The sequence below is a fragment of the Cynocephalus volans genome, chromosome 7, assembly GCF_027409185.1.
Source record: "Cynocephalus volans isolate mCynVol1 chromosome 7, mCynVol1.pri, whole genome shotgun sequence".
NCBI lineage: Eukaryota > Metazoa > Chordata > Mammalia > Dermoptera > Cynocephalidae > Cynocephalus > Cynocephalus volans.
In genome coordinates this window covers 135,094,439-135,121,729 of record NC_084466.1, presented here as the reverse complement: position 1 = coordinate 135,121,729, position 27,291 = coordinate 135,094,439, and the positions used below count along the sequence as shown (strand labels likewise).

Sequence of the window (27,291 nt, the reverse complement as noted above, 5' to 3'; positions counted from 1 at the left end):
TTCATCATAAAATTTGGTGAGTTATTTTAATCTATTCATGCCCCCAAAGAGAAAAAGGTCGGTGCTATGTCCCGACCTGTAAAATAGGTGGCCCCAGGAATCCTACCACTCGTAAAACGCGCCGCAGAAAACGCTCCTAGCTTGCAGGACCTTAACCCCTTCCATTCCGCGGCCTGGACCGACTTTTAAGGTCGTCCTCCCCGCCCCCTGTCCACGCTCCCCAGTTTACTCCAGATCCCGTCCCGCCCGGTCACTCTCCAGCTCTGCTGGGCCGTTTGGAGTTTCCGCGGGGGGCAGAGGGGACGTCACTGGGCAGATCTTCGCGGAGGGCCTTGGGCCCGGCCGCCCTAACCCGCTCGGTCCTCCTTAAGGAGCCTCCGAAGCCTGGAGTAGAGGCGGGTGTTTTGTTCTCTTGAGGAGGAAAAGTTTTTGTGACATCCAGGAAATGAGTAACTCCGCAGCCCCGTGGAGCCTGCTGACGGCGGCCCGAAGGCGGGAGCCGGCTGGGGTCCGCCGCCGCCGTCCGTCTGACTGACCCGCCGCACGCTGCCCTGCAGCTGCCGGCAAGCAGCGCGCAAAGCCCGGGTCGCAAGGCCCTCTGGCGGCGGGGAGCGGGGACCAAGGCTAAACGTAAGTCCCGGGCCGGCAGCCACGAGGCTCTGCTCCCTGATCTCCTTGTGTGCTGGGAGGAAGAAGGGCGCAAGGGAGACCGGGGATTCGACGGAGCTGCGCCCGAGATGGCGGCTAGGAGCGGGGGCGCAGGGGGTGCGGGGTGCGCGGGCCCCCAGGCGGGGCGTGGCTTTGGGGACCCCCTGAGGGCGCGCGTGCGGAGGCGGGCGCAGCGACTAACCGCGGCCACCGCTCTTGCTCCCCCGCGCCGGGAGCGGCGCGCGGGTCTCTGGGCTCCAGCCGGGACCGCGGAGCCCGTGGCCGCTTCGCTGCGACTGCGTAGCGGGCCCCGGAGTCAGAAGCGGGATCACGTTTTTGTTTCTAGTGCTCGGACGACCCGTTACCTTGGCCGTCTGAGCAGAGGGCTGCCGCAGGAGGAAAAGCCCGGTCGCCCTGCTCCTTAGCCGCCGCCTCCCTCCGCCCTGTGAGGAAGGAGTAGGAGTGAAGTTTCTTTCTTCTCGGTTTCTGCTCGGGAAGCTTTGGGGTTGCTTGGGCCGGATGAAACCCCGCCGCTTCCTTTTCTTTTTTTAGTGGAGCAGACCCCACGCTGTACAGGACTTTCTTTCGAGGCTGCAAATAGTCTAACCCCATCCTCAACCTCGTCCCTGTGCCTGCGCCTTTCCAGCTGCTGGGTGAAGGGACTCAGAAGCCCTAGGGCGGGCACCTCCATCTGAAATGCTCCTGCTCTTTAAAAACAGAAATGCTGTCGACCAGAAGAGGAAAATATTTTACTGAACGAGGCAGGGATCTCATTTTACTTTTGCCTCTCTGCCTGGTGTGAGAAGGGCCCCCCCTTCAAAACTAGGAGAGTCACAGATACTGGTAGCATCCTAGGTCCTGGTCTTTGGGATCTAAAACAATTTGGGGGCGCGTTCTATTTTCTTGTTCCTCTTTTGGATTTGGCGCAGGGCCCTTCCCTTTTACAAACCAGTTCTACCTCTGGGAGGCTGCCAGCTGCAGACACAGGCCCAGGTTAGTAGTGAAAATGGGCCGGCAGACAGGCAGAACTGCTGTCATTCACCTCCTTGTTAATAACTTAATAGGCTGTGTTTTGGAGTCCTCCCTCCAGCCTACGTGCCTAAGTGGCTTTCATTGTCTGCTAATTCTCTGTGTGTTGCTGCTGCTCCAGGCCATCCTGCCCTCAGATTTTCCGCTTGTGGGTAATCATAAAGTGGTTATACTGATTCTACTCTTCCTGGCTGGATGGAAGGGCTTTCATTCAAGTGCCATCCTCCAGCTTGGTAATTTTCAAAGATGCAGCAATTTCAGGCTCTGGCTTTCAGGGGGCAAGGATCTGGACCTTTGACCTGATGTCATCTCCCAGAAGTTGCCACTTCTCTGCTCTTGCAGCACCCACTAGGAAACAAAGAAGAGGGTGTGTGGGTGAACTTTTTATCAGAGGGCGAGTAGGGGCAGGAACTTACGAGGAGAGGGTTCAGGAAAAATTGCCCACTCGGAAAGGTATTGTCTGGGAGGAAACTGGTTTTGTATTTTTCCCTTTTCCAACCCTCTGGGGTCAGTAAAGAGAAAGAGGGTGAGTTGTTTTGTCTGAGGGTGCACAGTCTCGGTGGGAGACAGTGGTAAGCACTCCACACATGGAGCCCCATAAGTGTAGGGTTGGGCCGATGGAGTGCACTAGACCAGTTCTCAGTGCCATTTCTTACAAGGGACACCACTGCCAAACAGGAACTTGTCCAGAGAAGGGCTGTAATGGTGTAGAAGGTCTGGAAAGTGCATCTTATTAGGAAGAAAGGAAAGAACCTGCAGAATGTACCCAGGGAAGAGAAGCCTAGGGGGACATGGCTGTGGCCTTCAGGTATCTCAAGCATTGTTTCTCAAGGAAAGAAGACTTGCTCCCTCTGGCCTGAGAGAGTCACTGGTTAGACAAAGCAAAGAAGACTGTATTAGTCTGTTTCTGTTGCTTAGAACAAAATACCTGGAACTGGATGATTTCTAAGAAAATGAAATTTATTGCTTACAGTTTCAGATGCTGGGAAGTCCATAGCCTGAGGAACACATCTGGTGAGAGCTTCCTTTGGTGGTGACTTTAGTGATGCAGGGTATCACATGGCAGAAAATGGCAGAGCAGAGAGAGATTAACCTCTCATGTGCTCTTCTTTTAAAGCCCTCAGAACCACGCCCATGACCACCATTTTTAAACCATTCACTACAGCCTGGCCCTACAATCCAATCACCTCCCCAAGGCCCCACCTTTCAGTTACCGTAATAGGATTTCCCATCCTGAACAGTTACAGTGGGAATTAAGCTTCTTCTATATGAACTTTGTGGACACAATTCAATCAATCCACAACAGACACAGATCTCAACGTAGCCTAGGAAGTAACTTTCCAACAAACAGATCTCCTCCACAGGTAATGTGCTGCCCATCACTGTCAGCCAAGACAGTATGAAGGAGAAGTTGCCTTAAGAGGTGAGGACTCTGTGGTTCCAGGTTTGGCGTTGAGTTCCCTCCATAGGGATGAGGTGGTATGGCAGCCCACTGGGCTTTAATCAAGAATTATACTAAGGGCCAGGCAAGTGCTCCAAGTGTGCCAGGGAGTTGAGAAGCAGGGCTTTATTTATGGCTGAGACCAGTTCATCCCGGATTCCCTCTAATCCAGTCTTGCTGAGGAGGGGGGCAGAGCCGTGAAGATGCTAAGGGCTGATAACAATAACCTCCAGGACTGCTGGTAGCTGATTCAGTCCCTTGAGTGAATTAGAATAAGGTGCTCCCTCTCAGCAAGAGTATGGCACTTGGTGCCATTTAGAAATAGGGGCCTTATCTGGGTGGACATAGCCAAGGCATGTAGCTGGGCATGCAGCATGTGAGCTGGATCTCTCCGCACCCCGTGCCCGCCACGAGCCTAGTGCCCTTAAGCAGGGCACCACTTGAACAACCATTCACAGCAGCCCTGATAGCCAACATTTATCGAGGGCTTAACATTTGCTAGCCTTTTTTCCTTTTTTTTTTAGCCTGTATTAACTTATTTAATCCTCACAGTAGCCCTATGAGATATTGTTATCCCCATTTTACAGATATGGAAACTGAGGCACAGAAAAGTAAAAATGTTCAGGAGCCTGGAAACTGAGTCCCAATCACTGAGCATTCATAGAGCAAGAGGCAAGTTACGCTTTAAAAGCTAGTTTGGTTGGAGACCCTAATGGAAAAGAGGGAAGAGCAATTGCCTTTTTCTTTCTTTGTAAAAGGAGGAAATACCCGCTCTTGGCCCAGGCGGGGGAGAACAGGAAACTCACCTGGCAGGAGAAAGAGGCAAGCCCAGCCTTCATAGCTGATGGCGAGGCCCAGCCCAGGCATCAAATGCCTTTTCTTCTTAATCGTTGAGCAACGTGAGGTAGCAAATCCAGTTTGGGGCCTGGTATGAGGGTGATGAGTAAGTGCCACCTGGGACTTGGAAAAGGCCTTGACCTAGGCGGAAAACTTCCCCAGCACTGGAAGGAGGCGGGAAACGTCCAAACATGCTATCCTGACCTTCCAGCCCCCTGACATCCATTTGTGTCCTCTTCCTTCCTTATCCAAATCCTGTTCACCTGCAAACGCCCATCCCGAGCTTGTCCAGGAAAGCTTCCCGAATCTCCACTTCATGGCTTCATATATGTGATCACTTAGGTTCCACACTGTACATCTCAGCACTTAATTAGTGGGAACTGAGCATTTTACTACATACTATTTATAGATGCTTTAAACAAAATCGGCTTCTCACCAATAAGGAAGTTCAGTCTCCTGGGAAGGACCGGCTGGTACCCAGCAAATTGCCTAAGCAAGGGTGGTGTTTACTTGGATAATGTCACCTGTCCCAGAGTCTGGCTTTTACCTATGCCCACTCAGAAACCCTATTTCCATAATTGTCGGAGTGGTTTGGACTTGGGCTACTGAGTCACCCTGAGGAAACTCCCAGAAGTGAGTGTACAAATTAGAACGCTAGTTTATTAATTTGCAAGGAGACTCTGTGAACATCATACAGATTGGATATCATCTGTTCCCTGAATCCTGGGCAAGCCACACGGGAAACCAAAGATCAGAAGGCAGCTTGTGCTTAGCAAAGCTGGAGTCAGAGCCAAGCAGGAGGAGGGTGAGGGACATTGATGTCTAATAGTTCAGGGCTCTACCTCTGTGGCCCTCTCACCAATGGAGAGATACCTGCCAGGTAGATCAGGTCCTCAGGTCAGCCTGGCTGTATGCATCTCCTTGGCCAGTGCCTCAAGGGCAGCGTTTGCCTGGTAGGCTTTCTCCCTTTCCTCTCATAATGAAGTGATTTTTCATTTTATTTACTTATTTGTTTAGTGCTTTGCAAGCATTAGCTCCCAGCTACATAGATTTGTATTTGCATAAGTTAAATAAATACTGTACAATCTCAAGGTTGTAGGGCCAGGCCACAGGGTAAATGCTGTATGCAAATCAAGAGTACGGTCAAGTGACCTGGATGGGTCAACAAGAAGGCAAGCACAGAGCAGAGAAACATAGTTTCTAATCAGCTGGGAGGCCTTGGGAAATCGGAGGGCCATGGCTGGCCACTTACTGCACCCCCTGTGTGAGTCTGGGGGTGAAGCCATCCTAATGCAGTGCTGCTTTGACTGCCTCAGGCCACTTGCCCTGCCCAACTGGCCTTTTTGGATTTAAAAGGCTCTCCCTGGTCTCTGTCCAGGCAACCCAGAGCTCAGGAGATGTGACCCTCAGGGCTTTGAAGTGGAGCACACTTTGAGTTGAGTCCTTGTTCCACTACTCAGTAGTTGGGCAGGTGCCTTGACTGTTCCAAGCCTCAGTTTCATCATCACTAAAACAGGGATGAGCCCTCATAGGGCTCTTCAGAGGACTGAGCCAGATGATGGGTAGAAAGCACTGATACAGTGCCTGGCACAAACCTGCGATCTGGCTAGTATGAATTCCTGAGGACGGTGGGGACCAATCAAGAATCTATGTTCTCTGCCGATTGGACTCCCAGCTTCCCCGCCAGCCTGCTCCCTCCTCTGAGGTCTGGACAAAGGGCAAGGCTGCAGGGATCCAGACTGCCCTGCTGTGTGGTTTTTAAGGAACTGAGGGCAGAGCTGCTCCTCCTGACCTTTTGGCTGACTCTGGGAGAGGGAAAGTCAGGTTTGAGGCATAGCCTGTCATGGGCATTCAGAGAAGAGAGAAGGGTGAGGAGGTTTTCTGGGAGCAGAAGAGGGTCATTTGGGAGTGCCCAAAAGCCCTCCAGCGTCTTTCTTAACAGTCTGGGACCCACGATGTTTTCCTATAGCCAGAATATTCCCCTCCATCCCGGTGGGCAGCCCCGTGACCTCAGTGGAATGGAAGCATGTTGCAGGTGACATCATCACTGTTGCCCAAGGCAACACCACCATCTTAAGGTAGATAGGGAGGAGAACCGCCCGCCTCAACTGTAACACACATGTTGAAGGGAAGGGACATAGAAGTTGTGACATCTGCAGGTGTGTTTCTCAGGGGCTGGGCAGGGGCTGGCTGGGCTGTGGGGGCAAGAGGAAGAAGGAAAGGAGCGGCTGCAGTTTTAAGGTCTGGTCTGTGAGCCAGTTGGTAGTAGGTGTTTAGACCTTGGGTTTGGCCCTTGAGAAAAGAGCACAGTGCTGACAGCTGCCGTCTCCTTTAGTTCTCCGAGCGTGACTCCTTATGGGGCCTCCTGTAGCCTGAATCTGTAAGGCGGAAGGGAAAGGGCAGGCTGGAGCTGGGAAGGGACCATCAGAAAAGCGGCTTTCCCTTCTTCACCCTCACCCCCAAAGGAAAGAGGAAAAGGATGCCCATGTCCTTTCTATGGGGGCTTCCTCACTGAGCAGGTATTGTGCACCTACGGTATGCATGGCACTGCGCTAGGGATTCAGTGGCCTTGTGGAGCTTTGTGACTGAATGCGCACAGAGAGGAGGGATGGATCGAATCCACTGCCCGAGGAGGCAGTGCCAGCTGGGAGTAGAAACAGGTCTCACAGTCCACCTCCCACCCAGCTCTAGTGTTCCCTGTGGAATTCTAGATAGGTTAAATTAAATCTGTGGAACCCCTTCCTCTCCAGTAGTTCGTGCAGGATGCTGGAGGTGTTTGAGATATGCTTAATATTTTGGGAATGGTGTTAGGGAGGGCAGCCATGGGTGTCTATCATGTCCCATCAAAGGGAGACCCTGGGAACAGCACTATTTGCAAGGTTGAACTCACTCAGCAATTCTGATGCTTTTAACTTGGTGACCTGTGGCATCAGCCACATCTTATAAGGTGACGTTTACTGCTCTCCTTAAGACAGAAATTCCTAAGCAAGGGCTGACAAATGCCAACACAAGGGAAGAAAGTTGTGGGAAAGGGAGAACTCCCCACCCCGAAGAAAGGTCTCTCTCTACAGAGGTCTCAGAACAGGAATCGCCTTGTCTTTCAACTTGAAAGTACTTGATTAAAGTTTTTGCTTTGCGCAACTGAGCATAACTTCAGATTCTTCCCCGATGTCCAGACTATCAGTGGCTAAAGTAATTGCCCTAAGTTTTGTATGAACCTAACTTTTTCAGGGTTACAAAGGAAAATTATTCTATCTTTAGTAGAGAAGACTGTTTGTAGATTATGCTTCTATCTACAAATCTGGTTTTGTCATGACCTTTTGTTCATAAAAGTTGAATAGCCTTTAAAAAAACAATGGCTTCATTAACTGAGCACCTATTCTTAGCAAAGCCCCATCCTACAGGGAGAAATGTGTTTGTTTCTCTTCCTCACATCAGCCCATCAAGGTAGGTATTATCCCAGTTTTACAGGTGAAGGAACAAGCTCAGAGAGGCCGAGGGACTTGCCCAAAGTCACAGAGCTGAAAACAACGGTGACAAGATTCAAATCTAGATCTGCTGTCTCCCAGAGCCTTGCACTCTTTCTACCCCCTCAGGCCTCTGCCTGTATACCATGCCCCAGTGAACATGAAGGTAGCGTAGAGAATCCCACAGAGTTTGAGTGTCAAAGATGAGAGACAGTAGGCAGACCACCAACTCCAGGCCCGAGCCTGTCTGGTCCCTTCCTGCTGTGACTCATTCTGTGATATTAGCAGACGGGGCTCAGTTTTCTTGTCTGTTTAATGGGCACAGTAATAACCAGTACCAGATAATATTTAGAGCACTTTGAGATCTTCAGATGAAAGTCCCTAGGAAAAATACGAAGCCCACAATTATCAAATGACTCACTCCAGGTGAATAACAACACAGTGGGACACTCATTGCTTAGGCTGAGGGGCTCAGCTGTGAAGCTATCCTGGGCTGCCACTGCTTTCTCTGGGTTATTTCCCTGAAGTGGATGCAGGAGAGTCTCCTACCAACCCGAATCAAACCAAAAGGGAGGGTGTTGTCATAATTTTGGCCCTGCCTGTTGGTGCAAAACCATGTGCTCTTAACGCACTGTTCTCATGGGAGCCTGTTTAAATAGCCTTCTTAGCAGCAGGCTAAGGACCCGCCTGAAGTTCATGAAAGGGTCTTTTGTTTGCTGAGACTTTGTTCCAGAGTCCCTAAGAAGGCAGGGATGCCACATGCCTGGGCTGGGGAGGAGGGCAGGGGAGGCCTGGGCCCCACCCTGTGTGCTGCCCCAAATGTCCTGAGAACATTCATGCCACTTCCTCCCTGAATCCCCACCCAACATATGCCAACACACACCTCCCCCTCCTCGCCCCCAGTGTCAAAAGAGCCCTCACTCCCTTTTCCTAACTGATTACAGAGAAGGTTTCCCCCGTCCTTCTGGCTGAAAAGCCTCTCAAATAGCCCAGGTCACACTCATGGCATCTCTTGGTAAAAGAGCTGCGTAATTTCTTTTGGTCTAACTCCCTGTTTCATGCCCAGATTTCATCCAAATTTTCACCTGCCTGTCCCTAAACAGTACAAGGAAGGGAAGTGTGTGGGTACATGTCTGATGTTTCACAGATATCTGGTCACTGAGCAGCACGGCATCATAGGAAACCATGGACTTGGAAGTAAGACAGGTCTTGGTTCAAATCACAGCTCTGTGATGTTGGGTAGGTGTCCTCACCTCCATGCCTCGGTTTCCTAATCTCTAAAATGGAGATAAGTGCCTGCCTCAAAGGTTTAATGCGAGGATGATATACATAAAGCATTTTGCACAATGCTTAAGCCTCAATAAATATGATGTGTTGCTTGCAATTGACTAAACCCTCCTGTGGTGTTGTTAGGGCCATGAGGCTTGTCCAGTTTTCTCCGGAAAGAGAGAATTGCCAGTCCCTCTGCCAAGAGTTACTTGTCTGCTCCTTCTCTTAACTAGTTTTTTATGGAACCCTGTAATCTTCCATTCATCTTAACATTTCTACAAGATCCTGGAGCAAGAAGGGGGTTATCAAGGGGCAAGGCAGCTGGGGGTTAGATAAATGTATGTCGGGGTTATTCCTTGGTCATTTTCTTTGTAAATGTAAGCAGTGAGTCAGCCTGCAGTTAGATGAAGGCCAGTCCAGACCAAAAGGGCCTGAGGCCATCTCCAGGGCTGCGTCTCCAGGGCTGCATCTCCTGGGCTACAGTTGGAAGGGATTTCACTCACATTTCTCAAGGGACTTAGTATGGTTAGCCCTTAGCTTTTCTGACTGCAGGGTGCCTCCCAGGAAGAAAGAACTTAGAAGTTACTTCATCAGGGACTTTCCACTCCAGGAATTACAAATTCCTGCTCCTGGTAGTAAAGGCAGTGAGGTTTTTTTCCCCAGTCCTGACTCCATTCATTCATTCATTGATTCATTCAGCAAACATTCATGAAGTGTCTGCCCCTTCTGATGCGGGGTACTCAGAACCTGGTGGAGAAGCTGTCAGCTCTGCTGGACTGGAGGGAGGGAGGTTGCTGCTGAGCTTCCCAGGTTACCAAACTCCTCCTCTGCCCCATGTCAGCCCCTGGGGCCTTTAGAAGACAAGGAGATGGAAGAGACCACTTAGTCATCCACCCCAAGCTTCTGGAGGAGCTACAGGAATGTTGGTCACCCCTGTCTTCCCAGAGGAGTCCTTAAGATGCAACCAGGATGATGTAACAAACTAAAAGGGAGACCTGACCTTATCCCCAGTAGTAATGCCAACAGCAGTGCCATTTATAAAGCACTGTCATGTGACTGTGCGCCACCTCCCCTGATGTGCGCATGACATGAAACAGGCACTATTGTCATAGCAAGTGCTAGAGCCAAGATTCAAGCCCAGCCCGTCTGAGCCCAGAGTTTGGCCCCTTCGCTACTGTACTCTTGGCTTCTACAAACTATTAAGCCCTTCTTAGCTGAAGACCTTTGGTCTGTTTCTTTCTGGTTGGCCTTGCAGGGCGGGAGTGTGTCCTTGTGAACTTGACCCTCTATCCGTGTTGCTTGCTGCACACGCCAGTCTGACACATGCATATGAGGCTTAGGTTCATGCATTCAGCAGGCACTATTGGAACACTCCTGAGTGCCAGGCACAGCCTCGCAGAGCATGCGCATCACTCATTACTCATCACTCCATCCTTGTGGCTGGAAAATGATGTGGCTGTAGGTTTTGCTTGTCATTATTTTGTTTTGTGTAATTTGCAGGGAGTGTGACTCTGTGTAATCATAGATATTCTGGAAGGAATTTTGCTAATTGTCCCTAGCCTTAAGGTCTAGGCCCTGTGCTTTCTGGAGAAGAAGAGAACTGGTTTGCTCTGTGACTAACCAGTGTGTGAGAGCAGGCAGATGTGCAGGCAGACGTGTCCTGCTCTGTTGTTCAGCCCGGATCCCCACAGCACAGCACAGGCAAAGAAGCTGGCCACTGTCTCTTAATTTTTTTACAACTGGTTGGCCTCCCTTTTGCCTTTCTGTTTCTTGCTGTTCCCCTTTACTAAGATGAAAGAGATTTTTAGATCTTCACAGGCACAGAGCGTGAGTGTGAGAGAGAGAGAGAGAGAGAGAGAGAGAGAGAGTGTGTGTGTGTGTGTGTGTGTGTGTGTGTGTGTGTGCAGGAGGCCCAAGGGGCTTCCCTTCCTCCCCACCCCCCACTTCTTCCCAGCCCAGCTGGGGCCCAGGCATTGTGTCAGGTACTAAGCCTAAGCCGCAGGGGATCAGGGCGCAAGAACAATCTGGTATCTCACTTTGGGGGGGCCAGAATCCCAGGAAGCCAGGACGTGGGTAAGAGATGATGGGGTGGGGAGGCTGGGGTGGGGAGACTGGCCTTTCTGTGGCCATGGAAGGGTCCTGGGGGACTCCTCCACCGTGTCCTGGAGACAGGTAAAGAACTCAGGCCAGGCTGTCTTTCTGAGCTTGTCTCTCTTTGTTCCCATGCAAGGATCAAAGGAAGGTGGCTGTTGGTCGCTGACAGTGCATTTAATTCCACCCATCCCCAGTTCTTCTGTGAGGACTGGGGAGGGCCCTGGGAGGGCTTTGTTTCCACTTTGTTTTACTTTCTGTTTACTCGGGTTCTGCTCCACTCGCTCCCCGGGAAGCCGGTGTGTCTGCAGTTGTTGGGATCCTGCTTCCCACCAATGCCGCCTCATCCCACCCTACCTAAGAAAGTGTGGCTTTTCCTGAGTGTTTGCTGCTCTGCTTGGTGGCCAGGGGTGTCCAGAACACAGGGTAGAGAGAGAGAAAGGGGACACGTTTTGGGAGCCCTGGCATACCCTGCTCGGAGGTGAGTATTGATATTCCCTCTGTACCAGCTCTCTTGTGGGTGAGATGGGCCCACAGGGGTAGGGTGAGTTCTGAGGACTACCAGCCCAAGCTGGTATGTGACAGCATGAACTGGTTAGTGTGGCGTTGCTATATACCAAGCGCCCTGTGATTTCAGGCATAGAAAGCTGAAGTGGGAATCCTGGCAGGCAAGGGAGGCCCTTCTGTGCACACCCATTATAGGAAAGTCTGGGATTGTGGAGCTCTTCTTTTGAAAGCGGTGTCTCCAGCCTGTGCGCTGTGAGCTGGGTGCCGAGGATAGCATGCTCCTCGGCACAGTGAGCAGGTCTATGCCAGGCACTTTGGGGAACGTGAAGATGAGACCCTGCCCTTGCCCTGGGGGAGTCTACAGCCAGGGAAGGCAGTGGGACAAGACCAGACTGAGGCGCTGGCTAACTGTTGACAAAGCAAGATGGGGCACCCAGGGAGACAGTGGGGTCTGGAGCAGACTTCTCGCCCTCTCAGCGCCTTGGGCTGCTGCCTGTGAGGTGGGCTGACGGCACCTCCTCCAGGGCTTCATGCTGAGGACAGAGACGTAGGGACGAGCCTTTATTGGGTGCCTACTGTGTGCCAGGCTCATCTGTGGAGACACCTACACGAGGGACCAGATGCTTGCCTGCACTCAGAGGCCCAATAAACACGTCTGCCTCCCTCCCCTTGTTCTCTATCCCTTTCAAGAAAGAGGGAATTATCTCAGGAGTTGGGAGTGGGGGAGGGACCCAGAGGGCTCTCCTTGGACACGGTTTCTGAGATGGGCTCTCTGTGAGGCCAGTTGGCTGTTAGTGTGAAACTTCCCCTTGGCCCTCCGAAGGGTTACTGAAAATCAACTTGCCAAAAGGCAGATTAATAGGAGAAAAGGCATGACACATGTTATTTAATGCGCATAAGCATGGAAGCCACACACAAAATCTGAGACTTGAAGGGGGGCCAGATGAAGTTTATACCATCCTGAGGTTAGTGATAAGGGGCTTGGAGCCTGGCAAGATGGGTTATGGCAGAGGAAGGGGGAAAGTCATGGCAAGCAAAGGGGGTTGTGTTACCCCAATGAAACCTCACGGGTAGCAGCTCTCAGAACAGACTGTGGTCTGTGGGGACAGTTCTCTGTCAGACCTTCAAAGTGACAGATGAGGGAAGGGCCACAGAGAAAGGCTGGCTGCATTTTTCACTTCATTTCCCCTGCAGATGCAAATCTCCTCTGCAAAAGGCAGCTTTTTAGCTATTCTTATGCTTCCAGCCCCTCTGAATAGCCATCTTGAAATACGTCGAAGACACATATTTGGTGCTGAAATATTTTTGGTTTCCTTCAGTGGGGAAGCGCAGGAGGTGTTCAGAGGACAGACGATGATCAGAAGTGGCTGGGACAGGCAGGGAAGGAACCAAGGGGTCCTCTGAGGCCGGTTGGGGCCAGGGCCTGAGCATCAGACTTGGGGGTCTGACCTGTGTTACACAGAAACAGGGCTCCATGGAAGTGGGGAAGGGATGCAGATCAGAGGCCAGTTCAGAGCTGGCTGGGGGACTGGAGGCACCCAAGCAGAAACAGGAAAGTGGGTGGAGGAGCCAGCTGGGAGAGGGGAGGCTGCATTGCACTTTGAGGCTGCGTTAGTCTCCTGGGGCTGCCCTTCTGGAGGCCAGAGTCTGAAATCAAGGTATCTGCTGGGCTACGCTGCCCGCGAGTGCTCTAAGGGAGAACTTCCTTGGCCCTCCCAGCTTCTGCCAGCTCCAGATGTCCCTTGGCTGTGGCAGCATCACTCCCACCTCTTCCTCTGTCCCCCATCACCTTCTCCTGTTCTGTCTCTTCATAAAGACATTTGTCATTGGATTTAGGGCCCACATAGGTAATCCAGGATGATCTCATCACAAATCCTTAATTTAATCACATCGCAGAGACCCTTTTCCCAAATAAGGCCACATCATAGGTCTGGGCATTAGCCCAAGGGCACAACTTTTTGAGGGCTGCCATGCAACCCATATGTGACTGTCGGCTTTGAGGTGCTCTGGAGGGAATGGATGAGAAAGGGGATGTGGGCCAGGACTCAGGGATAGCAGGGAAGCCGCTTCCTTTTCTCTGGGGCATTTTGCTCCTTCTCGTCCCTTCGCCACTCTCTCCACCCCACTCCCCACTACCCAGTCATAGACACCAGGCCTTAGTCTGTCCATCTATCCCAAGACACTGTGATTTCCATGATGTCCTGTGGGCCAGGGCTTCTGCTGTTGGGGAGCCAGGCAGGGCAGCTGGACAGAGGGGCACCCCATCCTTCCTGGGAAATTGAGGGCCTCCCTGCCTTCTCCATCCTCTGCTTGCTGAGGGGCATGCATCAGCCAGTGGAGGAGCAGGAACAGGAAGGATGTGGCTCCCCACCCGGGGTGGGCAGGGTCCGGGCTGCTCTCCTTCCTGCACCTCAGCTGGCTGGCCACCCTCATGACCTCAGTCCAGAGGAAGGGGTTGGCATCCTGGTGACTTTTGGGTGCCCCTCCTCCTTCCGAGGGTGGGCCTTGACAACCTTAATGCTTTTGGCAGATATGACCAGACACCTCCTGTGAGTCCAGCCAGCGTGTCCCCATGTGGACAGCAGAGATCTCCTTAGCAGAAAGACTGGCTCAACCGCAGTGTGCACTTTCCCACGGCTCACTGCTAGGGCCACTTAACAGGACATGTGGGGCAGTGATCTCTCCTTCCTGCTCTCTCTCTCTCTCCCCTGTCCTGCTCCCCCTCCCTCACCAGAGTCCATTCTTGAACCCTGGTCCTCCTGAGCCCAGGGTCCCACTCACTCAGTCTCCCTGGGTTAGAGGAGGGCAGTGGGGGCTCCAGTTCTCAAGTCCTGGGACTGCGGACCTTACTCTGCAATACCAAGCGCTCCTCCTCAGTGCATAACCATTAGATTTTTTTGCTAAGGCGAGCCTGTGCTGTCCACATGTGGACACACAGGGTGACTCACAGGAGGTGACCGACCACATGCGCCAAAAGCTTCCTCAAGACCCACTCTGGGAAGGAGGAGTTTCAAAAACATTCCAACAGAGTCTCTTTTCTTCTAGTCCCTGGAGAGACCCCGGGGAAGGAAGAGAGCCCCTCTGGCACTTACTCAAAGCCCCTAGCACAGGCACAGCAGGGAGTCAGACCTCACGCATACTGGTTATGATTATTCTTCCCAGTGTGGCTTCTGGGGCCGACTAGGAGGCACTGGACTAGAGTCAGGACTGGGTTTGGAGAGAAAGATCGAGCCAAGAGGAGTTCAGGGAGTCCTGAATGCAGAGGAAATAGGTTTGCTGAGGAGTTGCCAAGGGAATGGAAGTGAAGGGAGTCCGAGGTCAGGGTAACCTGGAGGGACGCTTCCTGAAGGTGGGGGAGGCAGTGGGCAAGAGAGAAAAGGCCAGCACAGCACAGGAATGGGGCTGCAGACTAGGGCCACTGGCTCTGGGTGGCCCACTAACATATTTTATTTGGCTCACATGGTTTTTAAAGAATTTTTGAAATAGCAGTCAACATTTAAAAATTTGGGGGTTTTGATAAAATCCAGATTGCTGACTTCTCTTGGGGGGAAAGAAATCTTCTCATTTCGGATGCACAGGATGTACGATGTGGTGGCTCACCCCTTTAGATAAAGCACGTGCCACCAACATCCCCACCACACAGCTCTCCAGGATCGTGACCACTGCGACCACCTCTCTCATTTTCCCCTGGGGCTTGGCCCCCAGAGGCACATGGTTTTACAACCGTTTTCCCCAGAAAGGGTAACGGAAGAGATGAAGGAAGGAGTCCACTGGCCAGCCGAGTGGCAGGTCCAGGGGAGCTGGGCCTGGCTGGAGGCCAAGAGGAAGGTCCTGTCCAGTGGGAGAGGTGGAAGGTGACTGGGCCAGTGGGCAGAAAGGACGCTGAGAAGAGGAGGCACTGGGGGCCCAGAACCACGCCCTTCCTACCTACTTTTGCAATTATTTTTTTTTGGTCCTCTTCCTTCCTCTTTCCTCACTTCCTGTCCTTGCCTGCCCCTTCCTTTCTTATCAGGGCCTGAGGCCTGCTAGGGCCCACCCTGATGCTGCTCGGCCCCCACAGATCCCCTGCCATCCCCATTTGGGGAGCAGGTGAAGAGAGACCCTCTCCAGAGATGCCCTGGTGGTAGCTCTCCTCTCCCACCATGGATGGGGCCGCGATGCATTCAGAGCTGATGTACAGAACCACCTGTGCTGGGTCCTAACTCTGTCCTGACTTAGGCAAAGAGGAAGGAGTTGGAGACATGTCACTCCCATAGCTCTCTCTGGCCCCGGCCATCTCCTCCTAGGCCATCACCTCCCAAATGCATGATAATTTACATGCTGGGAACCTGCAGTGTGCCTAGCCCCTCACCTGGTGCCCTGGGGGCTGCAGGAGGGCATTCAGCTTCTTGATTATGCTGGAATTGTAGGTAGGAAGGCAGGGACAGGTGGGTGAACTGACAGTAAAGAGCAGGAAGGTGGCCTGACCTGCAGGAGTTTCCAGAGGGGACCTGCTCCCAGGGCAGGTTCCTGGAGGAGGGGCCCCTGAGCCGGCCTTGTACAGTGGGCAGCATTGGACCCAGCAGGGAAGTTGGTCTAACTCCAATGTGGTGCATGGGCTGTGCTAGAGAGAAGTGTGGAACCAGGGATCAGAGGAGTGGACTGGGCCACAGGAGGAGAGCTTTACCAGGGCTTCAGACTCCAAACTTCAAAACCAAGACTCAAGATCAAACTCATGCTCTGCATCCAATCTATCCTTTCTCACAGTCCTGTTTCTCTAACGCTTGGGAAGCTTGGGGGACAGCCGACCTAGGTGATTTTGGTGGTCATCACTGACAATGGTGCCAAGGAGGTGCCCATGGGCAATGGGAGGTAGCAGGGCTCACTCAGCTTCCCATCAGTCCCCTGGGGAATTGAGGGAGAGCAGAAGGAGGGAGCAGGCTCAGCCAAGGTGCTGCTCACATTGTCAGGTACTGCAGACCAGGGCATCTTAGCGGCTACCTAGTAAACCTCCCTGACCATCACTCTTCATCTGGAAGATAGAGATAATGCAACTGCCTAGTTGATATTCTGAAAATTAAATAACAAGACACATGCAGAGTACTTCACATTGTGCCTGGCATAGGGTAACTCACTATTCCTCTCCTGTTGTGTGCAGTAATCCCTGCCAGGTGCTCCCTAGGAGGGCCCATAGCATGATGTCCAGCCTGCTTCAACCACCTCCACCCCACCCTTCCAGTCAAGCATATCTCCTCCTTAGGCCTCAGTTTTCTTATCTTTAAAATGGTGTTAAATTAGTACAACTCTAAATTCTGACTTTCTTAAATCTGTGGCTTTATTTCCCCCAAACAACTGTGTACCTCATTAGTTGGGACTGCAAAACTCCAACACAAAGCCAGGCATCCAGTAGGGGTTCAGCCCAAACTTATGACAGTTTAGGTCTCCCTTGGTGCCTCCTTTCATGGAGAGTCCATAACCTAAACATTGAGAAAGAGACCCAAGTAACCTCCCCAGGGTCTGGGCTGAAAGTGCCCTCCTCTGCTGTCAGCCACCTCCTTTATTCCATATTGTAAAGGAAACCCATCAGCTGCTCCTTTTGGCTCTGAAGATGACGCCAGGGCCGGGGCTGCTTTTGCTGTTGTAATTAGCAAAGCTAATTTCATCTAACAGGTTGGACATGGGGCAAGGACACCTGGCTTGGGAATGGTTGGTTCTCAGATGTGGGCAGGCATTGGAACCACATGGGGGGCTTGTTAAGACACAGATGCTGGGCCCAACCCCAGGAATTACTGAATCAGCAGGTCTGGGATTGCACCTGAAAATTTGCATTTCTAACAAGTTCCCACGTGGTACTGTTGCTGCTAAGCACTGTGAGAAGCACTGTACCATGGGGAACTCTGGGCCTGGGATCCCTGCTGCTAAGCCGCAGTTGTGTGGGGCCGGACACAGGCTCCTGCTGTTCCTGGTTTGTTGTAGGAATTGTCTGGACGGAGGGGAGGAGGTGAATGTAGAGCCAAGAGATTGTCCACCAACATCTCTCCAACAGGTGGGAACAGTGAAGGTCTCTAGACAAGGGGAGATGCCCAAGGGATAGGAATAAAACTCCCTCCCTCTATTGCATTTCGGCAGCCCATGGCTCATATGCCTTTCATGCCCAAGTGCTCATTCTGTCATGTGACATTACGGTCCTTAGTGGTTGGCTGACTCCCTGCGTGAATTGCACTGTTTTCACTGGTGAGGGTCATGCCATGCACATCCTGTGGGCCCTGAAGTATCTATCACATTCCTTGAGCTCAGTAGTTGCTCTGTGAACGTAGCACAGTGGGAAAAACTTGGGCTTTGCAGACAGACTGACAGAATGGGCTTGAATCTCAGCCTGGCTATGACTTCTCTAGTCATGTGGCTAGAAAATTACCTATCTGCAAATTAGGTTAACCCATCTGCAAAAAGGGGCACACACCCACCTCTAGAAGTTTATAGTGGTCACTGTGCACAGTGTCCAACATGTCCTAGAGAGGGCTTGGGGAATGGAAGCTGTGGCTCTGGAACAGCTCTTAGTGATATCCATGGGATTAAGCTATGGTGGGGAGTGCTGTGGGGCTCTGGGAGATGCAGGAGTGAGGGACTATGGTGAAGGAAGGGAGCCGCCCTCTTGGATTTCTCCCCCAGGGTCTTGGCTTCTGGCCAGCGTCAGAGTAAGGATCTGAGTAAATCACTGGTCCTGGCCAACCACTGCCGGCCATCCAGAAGCCACCGTCTTCCTTCAGCTGCTGCTGCCCGTGACCCTGGCCCTTTGACAGCCTAAGTTTAGCTGTGAACTGTATGGGCCACCCCTCTCTGTGGGCAAGGACAGGAGTGGAGAGGAATTCAGTAGCTTCCTGCCGGCGTCCTGGCAAGCTGACAGACAAAAGCCTGCCAAATGACCCAGATTTATTCTCAAAGCCAAACCCACCAGCTGATGTCTCAGACCACAGGTGTGGGACAGCCTCACAGAGGTGAGGGCTTTGGGTCAAAGAGGAGGTGGACATCCTTGGAATTGGGGGAAAGTTGTGTGTGTGTGTGTGTGTGTGTGTGTGTGTGTGTGTGTGTGTGTGTGTGTGTGTGTGTGTGTGTGTGTGTGTGTGTGTGTGTGTCCCATGTGGACATCCTTGGAATTGGGGGAAAGTTGTGTGTGTGTGTGTGTGTGTGTGTGTGTGTGTGTGTGTGTGTGTGTGTGTGTGTGTGTCCCATGTGGACATCCTTGGAATTGGGGGAAAGTTGTGTGTGTGTGTGTGTGTGTGTGTGTGTGTGTGTGTGTGTGTGTGTGTGTGTGTGTGTGTGTCCCATGTGGACATCCTTGGAATTGGGGGAAAGTTGTGTGTGTGTGTGTGTGTGTGTGTGTGTGTCCCATGGTTTGTAAGAGGCTCCCAGCTACCTGTCCTGTCCCCATAGTCTCCAAATGTCCGACCACCCTGATTCCTTCTCCTCGTTCTTCTGATCTCTGGGGTCCCCAGGGAAGTTTTCCGTATGACTTAGTTGGGAAGGGGAAGTAGCAGAGACTTCAAACCCAGCCCCATCCAGTGAGCACTGAGCAGCCACAGCCCTTTTCTCCATCTCTGCCTAGCCCTCCCTACCCCATCCCTTAGGGAGCTGCAGACAGAGGCAGCCTGTGTGGAATTTAACAAGGAGAAAAATGACAGCTGGGATCCCATCCCGGGGGAGGAGAAGAGGGCTTAAGCACGGAGGTGAGTCAGAGAACCCCAGCTCCAAAAGCCTCTCCCCTTTGCCAGGGGGTAGGGCGGAAGCGTGATGTGCCAGGGATGGCAGTAACAGTGGAGCACTTTGTGCTTTCAGAGCACTTTTGAGCATGCACGCGTTCCTCCATGTCCCTGGGACATGGGCAGGGTTGGTGCACTTGGCTGGTGCACTCGGCAGTGAGAAAACAGAGGTCTGTGGATGATGAGGGGAAAGGGGCTGGTATCTGTAGGGAGCCTACTCTGTGCCAGGCACTGTGTTGAGCGCCCAAGGTACGTCACCTCGTTGGGACTTCCCAACACCCTGTGAAGGAGGGTTGTTATTAACCCCATTTCACAGGGAAAGCGTGGGAGCCCTGGAGAAGCTAAGTGACCCACCCAAGATCACTCAGCAGGGGCAGCATCAGAGTTCAGACCCAGGTCTGCTGGGTCTACAATTCGGTCTCCTTCTGTTTTGTTGGTGGTTTTCCTGGGGCTCCTGCAAGACTGTGTAGCCCCGCTATTGTCAGTGTTACTGTGTAGGCTGCCTGCATCCTGGCAGGCTTCCTCTTAGGGGCATCTGTGTGGCGCACTCCATCATAAGCCCCTGCAGGCAGAGTCATCTGCCTATTCGCATCCCATGGCAGCTACCCTTTAATAAGAAAACTTGCTCAGGGGCAATCATTTTGCCAAGCATTTTATATTATGCGTTATCTTCAAGCTTTATAACAGCAGGTGTTATTATTCCCATTTTATAGATGAAGAAACAGGTTCTGAGAAGTTGAGTGATTTGTCCAAGGGGTTACATTCAGTAGGTGCACATGCTGGGTTCTAACCCAGTCTGTCTCCTCCAGAGTCCGTGCTCTTTACCCCTTGCACACAGAGGCAGACTCTCCAATTGGTTTGAAGTTCTGAACCTTGCCTGCCCACCCCGACAGCCCTTCTTCCTCCAGCAAGGATGGGGATGCACACAGGTACACTGTGGAAGCCATTGGGTAGAGAGAAAAAGGACTTCCCAGCTCAGGGCTTGGTGATGGCACCACCCCTACAGCAGTGGCATCCTACCTGAGTTGACATGGAAACTGACTCCCCCCTGGGTTGGGCTATTACTGTGATAGGTCAAGGCCTGCTGTGCCCAAAGGTGGCTGCCCACAGTTCAGGGGCCCTGAAGGACCTCAGAACCCCCAAATTATCTCCTAATTGGCTGCTTCCTGGTATTCCTCTCTTAGCACTCCAGGCCTTTATCTTGAAACTCTCATCTGCATTAGTCAGCCCACCCCGCTGTTTTGCCTTGGACCACGCTGGCAAAACTTTCTGTTGCTGCTTCCCTAATGTAGAAACCAGGGCTGACTTGTTTGTTCAATTATCTAGCAAGCTGCTTCTTGGCTTGGGGAAGAAAAGCTGGCTCGCTGCCCCCCTGTACTTTTTCCTTACCCCACCCACCTTCCAATCTGACTTCCTCCACTTTCTTTCTACCTTTTTTTTTCTTTTTAAAAAAAAGATGACTGGTAAGGGGATCTTAACCCTTGACTTGGTGTTGTCAGCACCAGGCTCTCCCAAATGAGCTAACTGGCCATCCCTATATAAGGATCTGAGCCCGTGGCTTTGGTGTTATCAGCACCACACTCTCCCAAGTGAGCCACAGGCCAGCCCTGACTTCCTCCACTTTCTCTGGTCCCCCATTTCCTCCTCAAGTGGAAACCCATACGTGCTTCAGAGCTCACCTCCACAGCCTCAATTTGTCTGCACACTAGATTCCCTGCTGCATGGCCTCCATCCTCCCAACCCTTTTGGTTCCTGCTAACTTGTCCTGCTGTGTACAGGTTGGAGCTGTCTGAGTCACACCTGGGCAGCAGGCTTTGCCCAAGTGTGGCTGGTGGCCAACATCCTGCCCCTTGCCGGGGACAACCTGCAGAGGTATCCTCATCTGATGACAAATGTCTTCTCTTGTGCACCACTAGGTCAAGAATTTCATTGTGCAAATTCAATGTCAGGGGCTGAAGCCCAAGGGAATAAGCTCAGGCCTCCCCAGAGCTCCTATCAGGAGCACTGGCATGCACCAGAGGGTGGTGGGAGGAGCCTCCGTGTCCTCTTTGTGGTCCAACAACAATCCTGGGACCTCAGCTGATTTGCTCTCTTTGCTGAAATCCCAGGCAGGAAAGGGGTGGGGCGGGTGGGAGGGCAGGGAGGGGGCAAGTGTGGAGAGGGAGGATTGTTAATTCCCAAGGTTCCTGTTCTAGGAGAGGAGAGTGTAATGTAAAGCTTACACTATAAGACACCATAAAACACCAACCATTTCCCAGACTTTGATCTGCAGGGTGTTAAAATACAGATTCTGAATCAGTAGGCCTGGGGCCGAGATTCTGCATTTCTTTTTTTTTTTTTTTTTTTTTTGATACAAAATCATAATTATTCTCTATGCCCTTTGTCCAATCTCTCCTCATCCCCCTTCCCTCCCCCCGGCCCCCTCTAATCACCCTAAATTTCTTCTTTCCCCTGAAAGAATAATGGTTACTCTGTTGATTTGCTGCCCAAATGATCTGTCCAATGCTGAGAGGCATGATCGGGTCCCCCAGTACTATCATAGAGTAGATGTCTCTTTCTTCTGTCACTATACAATGGGCTCTGTGGAGACAGACATCCTCCTCCTTTCTTTATCACTGCTGGTGAATCTTCTTGTGTCAACTTGCTTCAGTGGCTGGTGGACCATCTGCATGGTGGTTGTGGCATCTAGCTGCCTTTGCAACAGCCATGGTTATTGTGGCTGGGGTGGGCCACCACATGGAGATGTTTTTGGCCTGCTACGTGGTACGGGAAGTGTGTCTGGTTGTGGAGAGTGTCCGATCCCTGGTTCCATGCCCCAGGTCCCCAAGTGGGTCCCGAGGCACTGGCACGGTGTGCCTGGTTGTGGGAGGGGGGATCCAGTCCCTTTCTCTATGCCTCGGTTCCCAGGGTGGGCCCCAAGGTGCTGGCACAGTGTGCCTGGTTGTGGGAGGGGGGTCTGGTCCCCTTCTCCATGCCTCAGGTCCCAGGGCAGGCCCTGAGGCACTGGCTGTTGTGTCTGGTTGTAGGAGGGGGGTCTGGTACCCTTCTCCATACCCTGAGTCCCTGAGCAGGCCCTGAGGTGCTGAGATTCTGCATTTCTAACAAGTTTGCATTTCTAACAAGTTCCCAGGAGATATTGCAGCCAGGCCTGTGGTTCACATTTTGAATTGCAAAGATATTTCCCCAAAAGTCACTTGAGGCCTAAAAATCCATTTATCCTGGGGGAATAGAGTACGTCCTTTCACAATTAAGAAGTCGGACTTAAAGTTCAAATGCCTCATAAGAGGAAAAACCAGTGAGTGACTCAGTTGTCACTAGTTCTCTACTTGTCACCAAGATTGTCCTTGGGAAAGACGGAAGGCCAGGAGATCTGTGTCTGAAGTTAGGGTGGAGTCTTCCAGATCAGAAGGAGAGCTTTACAGCAGGGGAAGATAAGGGCTCAAAACTGCTTCAGAAACAGTTACTGTTCAATGAATGTGTGCTGTGCGCCAGTTGCCAGGCCATGCAGTTTGCACAGATTGTCACATCCATCAATACCTTGACCCTGTAGGATACTATTGGTTTCCTCTTGTACAATAAGGAAATCAGGGCCCAGAGAGGTAAGTTAACATTCCCAAGGTCACACAGCTGTTCAAAGATGGGGCTGGCTTTGGAGCCTAGCTCTCTCTCTTAACCACTAGGCTTTACTGTATTGTGGAAAGATGCATTCACTATATAGCATTCACTGCGGGGAGAAGAGGATGTTTTATTCTGGACTATTTTGGTCTGGAGTGATGGAAAAACAACCCAAACTGACTTTAAAAAGGAACTTCTTATTGACTTATATGACTAAAAAGCCCAGAGATAGTGGCTTCATACATAGCTGTACTGCAGGGTAGGCAGGGGTGGTGGTAGTAGGGTTCTGCTTTCCTCACTTTCCTCTGTGTTGGCAGGCTCCCCTTCCTGGTGGCCAGAGAGCGGCCAGTACTGCAGGTGTAATCCTCTTCCCTCGGCAACCCTAGGTGACAGGGGGTCTTTCTCCCCATTGGTCCCAGCACATCCTACGTCTGTCTCCTATTGGCCCAAATTGGGTTATATGCTCATCCCTGAACCAACACTGTGGCTGTAGCAGGGGCAGGGGGGTGGAGGATTCTGATTCTGATTGTCTTGGGCCTGGGTTACATGTCATCCCTGGAGCTGGTAGTTGGGTTTATCTCCACCCCAACCATAAGGACTGGGAGAAGTAAAGGATTTGTTCCCAGGGACAGCAGGTGCTGCTGCCAACAAGAGAAATGTCTGGGCAGGCAGAAAAAGATGTCCAGCACAGGTGAAGGCCCTTGGGGTCCTTTCTTTCAAGGCTAGACTGAGCATGTGAGGAGACCGTAGGGAGGAGAGTGGTGGGTTGGGTGGGAGAAGAACTAAAGCATTCATCAGCTCTGTTGGTGTGAGGGTCCCGGGAAGAAATGGCATCAAGGGAAGCTTGGTATGACCGTTGGTCTCCCTTTTCCAGGAAAGCTCCAACCATGGCCATGGGGCTCTTCCGGGTATGTCTAGTGGTGGTGACCGCCATCATCAACCACCCTCTGCTTTTCCCACGGGAGAACGCCACAGTCCCTGAGAATGAGGAGGAGATCATCCGCAAGATGCAGGAGCACCAGGAGAAGCTGCAACTGGAGCAGCTCCGCCTGGAGGAGGAGGTGGCACGACTGGTGGCCGAGAAGGAGACCCTGGAGCAGGTGGCAGAGGAGGGCCAGGTGCAGAATGAGACCCTCGTGACCTGGGACCTCTGGAGCACCCTCTGCATGATCCTCTTCCTGGTGATCGAGGTGTGGCGGCAGGACCACCAGGATGGGCCCTCACCCGAGTGCCTGGGCGGTGATGAGGACGAGCTGCCTGGGCTGGGGGCCACCCCACTGCGGGGCCTCACCCTGCCCAACAAGACCACACTCGGCCACTTTTATGAGCGCTGCATCCGGGGGGCCACAGCCGACGCCACCCGCACCCGGGAGTTTGTTGAAGGCTTCGTGGATGACTTGCTGGAAGCCCTGCGGAGCCTCTGCAACCGGGACACAGACATGGAGGTGGAGGACTTCATTGGTGTGGACAGCATGTACGAGAACTGGCAGGTGGACAGGCCACTGCTGTGCAACCTCTTTGTGCCCTTCACGCCCCCTGAACCCTACCGCTTCCACCCAGAACTCTGGTGCTCCAGCCGCCCTGTGCCCCTGGATCGCCAGGGCTACAGCCAGATCAAGGTGGTCCGGGCCGATGGGGATGCACTGGGCTGCATCTGTGGCAAGACCAAGCTCGGGGAAGACATGCTATGTCTCCTCCATGGCAAGAATAATGTGTTGCGGCCTGGCAGCGAGATGGAAGACCTGCTGTGTGCCGGGGATTCCCCATACCTGGACACAGTGCAGGTCATGAGGTGGTTCCAGACGGCCCTCACCAGAGCCTGGCACCTCATCGCCCACAAGTACGAGTTCGACCTGGCCTTTGGCCAGCTGGACACCCCAGGGTCCCTCAAGATCAAGTTCCGCTCAGGGAAGTTCATGCCCTTTAACCTGATTCCTGTGATCCAGTGTGACGACTCAGACCTGTACTTTGTCTCCCACCTTCCCAGGGAGCCATCCATGGGGACCCCGGCCTCCAGCACAGACTGGCTCCTGTCCTTTGCTGTCTACGAGCGACACTTCCTCAGAATGACCTCTAAGGCGCTGCCCGAGGGTGCCTGCCATCTCAGCTGCCTGCAGATTGCCTCCTTCCTGCTCTCCAAACAGAGCCGCCTGACCAGCCCCAGTGGGCTCAGCGACTACCACCTGAAGACGGCCTTACTGCACCTCTTGCTCTCCCGGCGGGCCACCGACTGGAAGGGCAGCCAGCTCGACACCCGTCTGCACGAGTTGCTCTGCTTCCTAGAGAGGAGCCTACTCGAGAAGAAGCTCCATCACTTCTTCATCGGCAACCGCAAGGTGCCCGAGGCCATGGGACTGCCTGAGGCTGTACGCAGGGCTGAGCCTCTCAACCTCTTCCGGCCCTTCGTCCTGCAGCGCACTCTGTACCGGAAGACAGTGGACTCCTTCTACGAGATGCTCAAGAATGCCCCGGCACTCATCAGCGAGTATTCCCTACACGTCCCCTCAGACCACGCCAGCCTGCCCCCAAAAGCTGTCATCTTATAGAGCATATGGGACCCCAGAGGACCAGGACAAGAGCATCCCCCATGCTTGCACCTGGGAGCATCTGCAAGCCCTGTCCTGGGAACATGGATGTCTTTGTTGGGAGCTGTGGCTCAGCCTGCCAGGAAACCAGGTCTATGGTGTGGAGGGAACAGAATTCCCACTGGAAGCTGGTTTGCTTTCATGCCATTGGGGCCTGTTGGTAAAGTAGTTGTTTTCTTTTGGAGACTGATTCTCTGCGGCTTCCTTTTGGATCACCATGATGGCCAGGATGATGGCAGAACACTCTGGACACTGAGTTAGAGAAGACGCAAACACTGACTTGGGTGTAATTCTTTTTGCATCCTAGGCCCAGTCTGTACTTGAACAACAGCAGAGTATCTACAAGAACGCCGACAGCGACCCACATTAAGACCCAGGAACGCTTGGCCTCAGCCATTTGCAGCCAAAGCACTCACAGGGACAGAGGTGGGAATCCACATCCTGCACAATGATAGGGGTCCCACTGTGGCTGCCACTTTTTTATACTATTTGGAGAAAAGACCTGGTAGAGACTCAAGGCCCCAGGTGGTTAATGTCTCTGTCACATGGAAATCGGTACTTGGTGGCAAACTTAAAGTGGGCCACTGTTCCAGCTGCCCTTCTTACCCAGGTGCACCCCCTCCCCTGTGCCTTGCCCAGTGTGCTGTGTCCCGAGCACTATGGGTGCCATTCACCATGCTCAGCGGCCCCTCTTCTCTCTTTACTATCTCTGACCATCAGTGTGGTAGGGGGAGGACAAATGCTGAAGGTGGAAGCCGATCTAGAGAAAGAGAGGCACAGGGTGACTATGGCAAGGGGCATAGCCTGGTGCCCAGGGTGCTGGGGTCTGGTTGTCAGTCTGGCCCAGTTCAGAGAAAGCTGCAGAACCTGGGAGCTGGCCTCCATCTCCAGACCTGGTTCAGGAGGGTCAGGAAGCCTCTTCCTCTCCACTTGTGGTTTCACTGACCCTTTGAGATTTTCTCTCTCAGCGTTGCCTCAGCAACCCTTGCAGAGGGCCGAGGAGGAAGTGGGAACGAGGAGCGAGACTGCACCTATTTCTCCAGGGTTTAAGCCAGCCGTGCCTCCCAGACAGAGTAACCAATTCCACAGGGGTGCCAAGGCTCGCCATGAACTGAAGAAAGGAGCTCCTTCCTCTGCCCCCAAGAGAGCTCTCAGCTAGCTTCAGAAAGCTGGAGAAGAAGATGGACTGTTTGCCTGCCAGAGTTAGTCATGGTGGGGAGGCCTGTAGGAAGTTGTCCTGTGTGAGCTGGGGTTGGACTGAGCATGCACTAGGGCCAGCAGGCACTCCCAGGAACGAACCTGCTGAAGTGCGTCTCTAACAGCAGCCCTGGGTCACCCCATTCTGTCTGGATGCATTTCCATATTCAGGGCAAATTTCCTTATTTATTATCACCCATGCCTTTCCCCTCTTCATCCTGATCCTGTTGTGCTTTGAAGAGACCCCAGCAACCAAGAACCAGCCTCCAAAAGCCAAGAACAAACCTGGATCTCCTTGGCTTCCCCTTTGCTTTCGGGAGAAAGTTCACAAAAAAATACCTTCTGGCTTCTTGTTTATACAGAGACAACTGAACTCGGTAGGGACACAGGGATCTTTTATGCACCAAAGCTGCTTCTGATGTAGAGAGCAAGTGGGGCTCTTTGTGTTTCATGCTGCCTTATTTATATTAAAGGAAGAATTAAATTTTGTGAGGAATACAAACAGTCACAGTGTTTGTTTTTAACCAGGAAATCTGTGAGGCTCCCAAGGCAGAGTTCGGGGCAGGGGGCAGGGGGTGGTGGATTTCCTTACAACAAGCAGAAGCTTTCACTCCCCATTTATTCTTACTCTTTCTGGAAACTTGAAAAAAATAACAAAATAGAACATTTCTAGCCTGTCTTTGAGGCAGCTTGTGCACTGCCTGCAGAGTTCCAGAAAGTGCCTTTGAAAGCCAGCTGCAGGGTGGATTCCAGCACCAGACCTTATTTCACAGATCTGATGTGTGTTAAGAAATGTAGGAGCTGGAAGTAACAGGAAGCTTTTGGTTTTTGAAGAGATTGTCTTTTAAATGGAGAAGTTGTAGTCTTCT

General features: G+C 52.4%; 1 protein-coding gene across 2 annotated transcripts; it reads left to right on the top strand.

The window, feature by feature from the left end:
* Nucleotides 1–394: 394 nt before the first annotated feature.
* On the top strand, nt 395–26,924 carry ITPRIP (inositol 1,4,5-trisphosphate receptor interacting protein). 2 transcript variants are annotated; one of them, XM_063102068.1, is made up of 2 exons: nt 395–630; nt 23,515–26,924. In XM_063102068.1, the coding sequence occupies exon 2, from the start codon at nt 23,528–23,530 to the stop codon at nt 25,184–25,186; it is 1,659 nt and encodes a 552-aa protein (XP_062958138.1). In that variant the 5' UTR covers nt 395–630; nt 23,515–23,527; the 3' UTR covers nt 25,187–26,924. The 2 variants fall into 2 exon arrangements, with proteins under 2 accessions (XP_062958138.1, XP_062958139.1); XM_063102069.1 differs by lacking the exon at nt 395–630 and adding an exon at nt 1,605–1,641.
* Nucleotides 26,925–27,291: the final 367 nt, after the last annotated feature.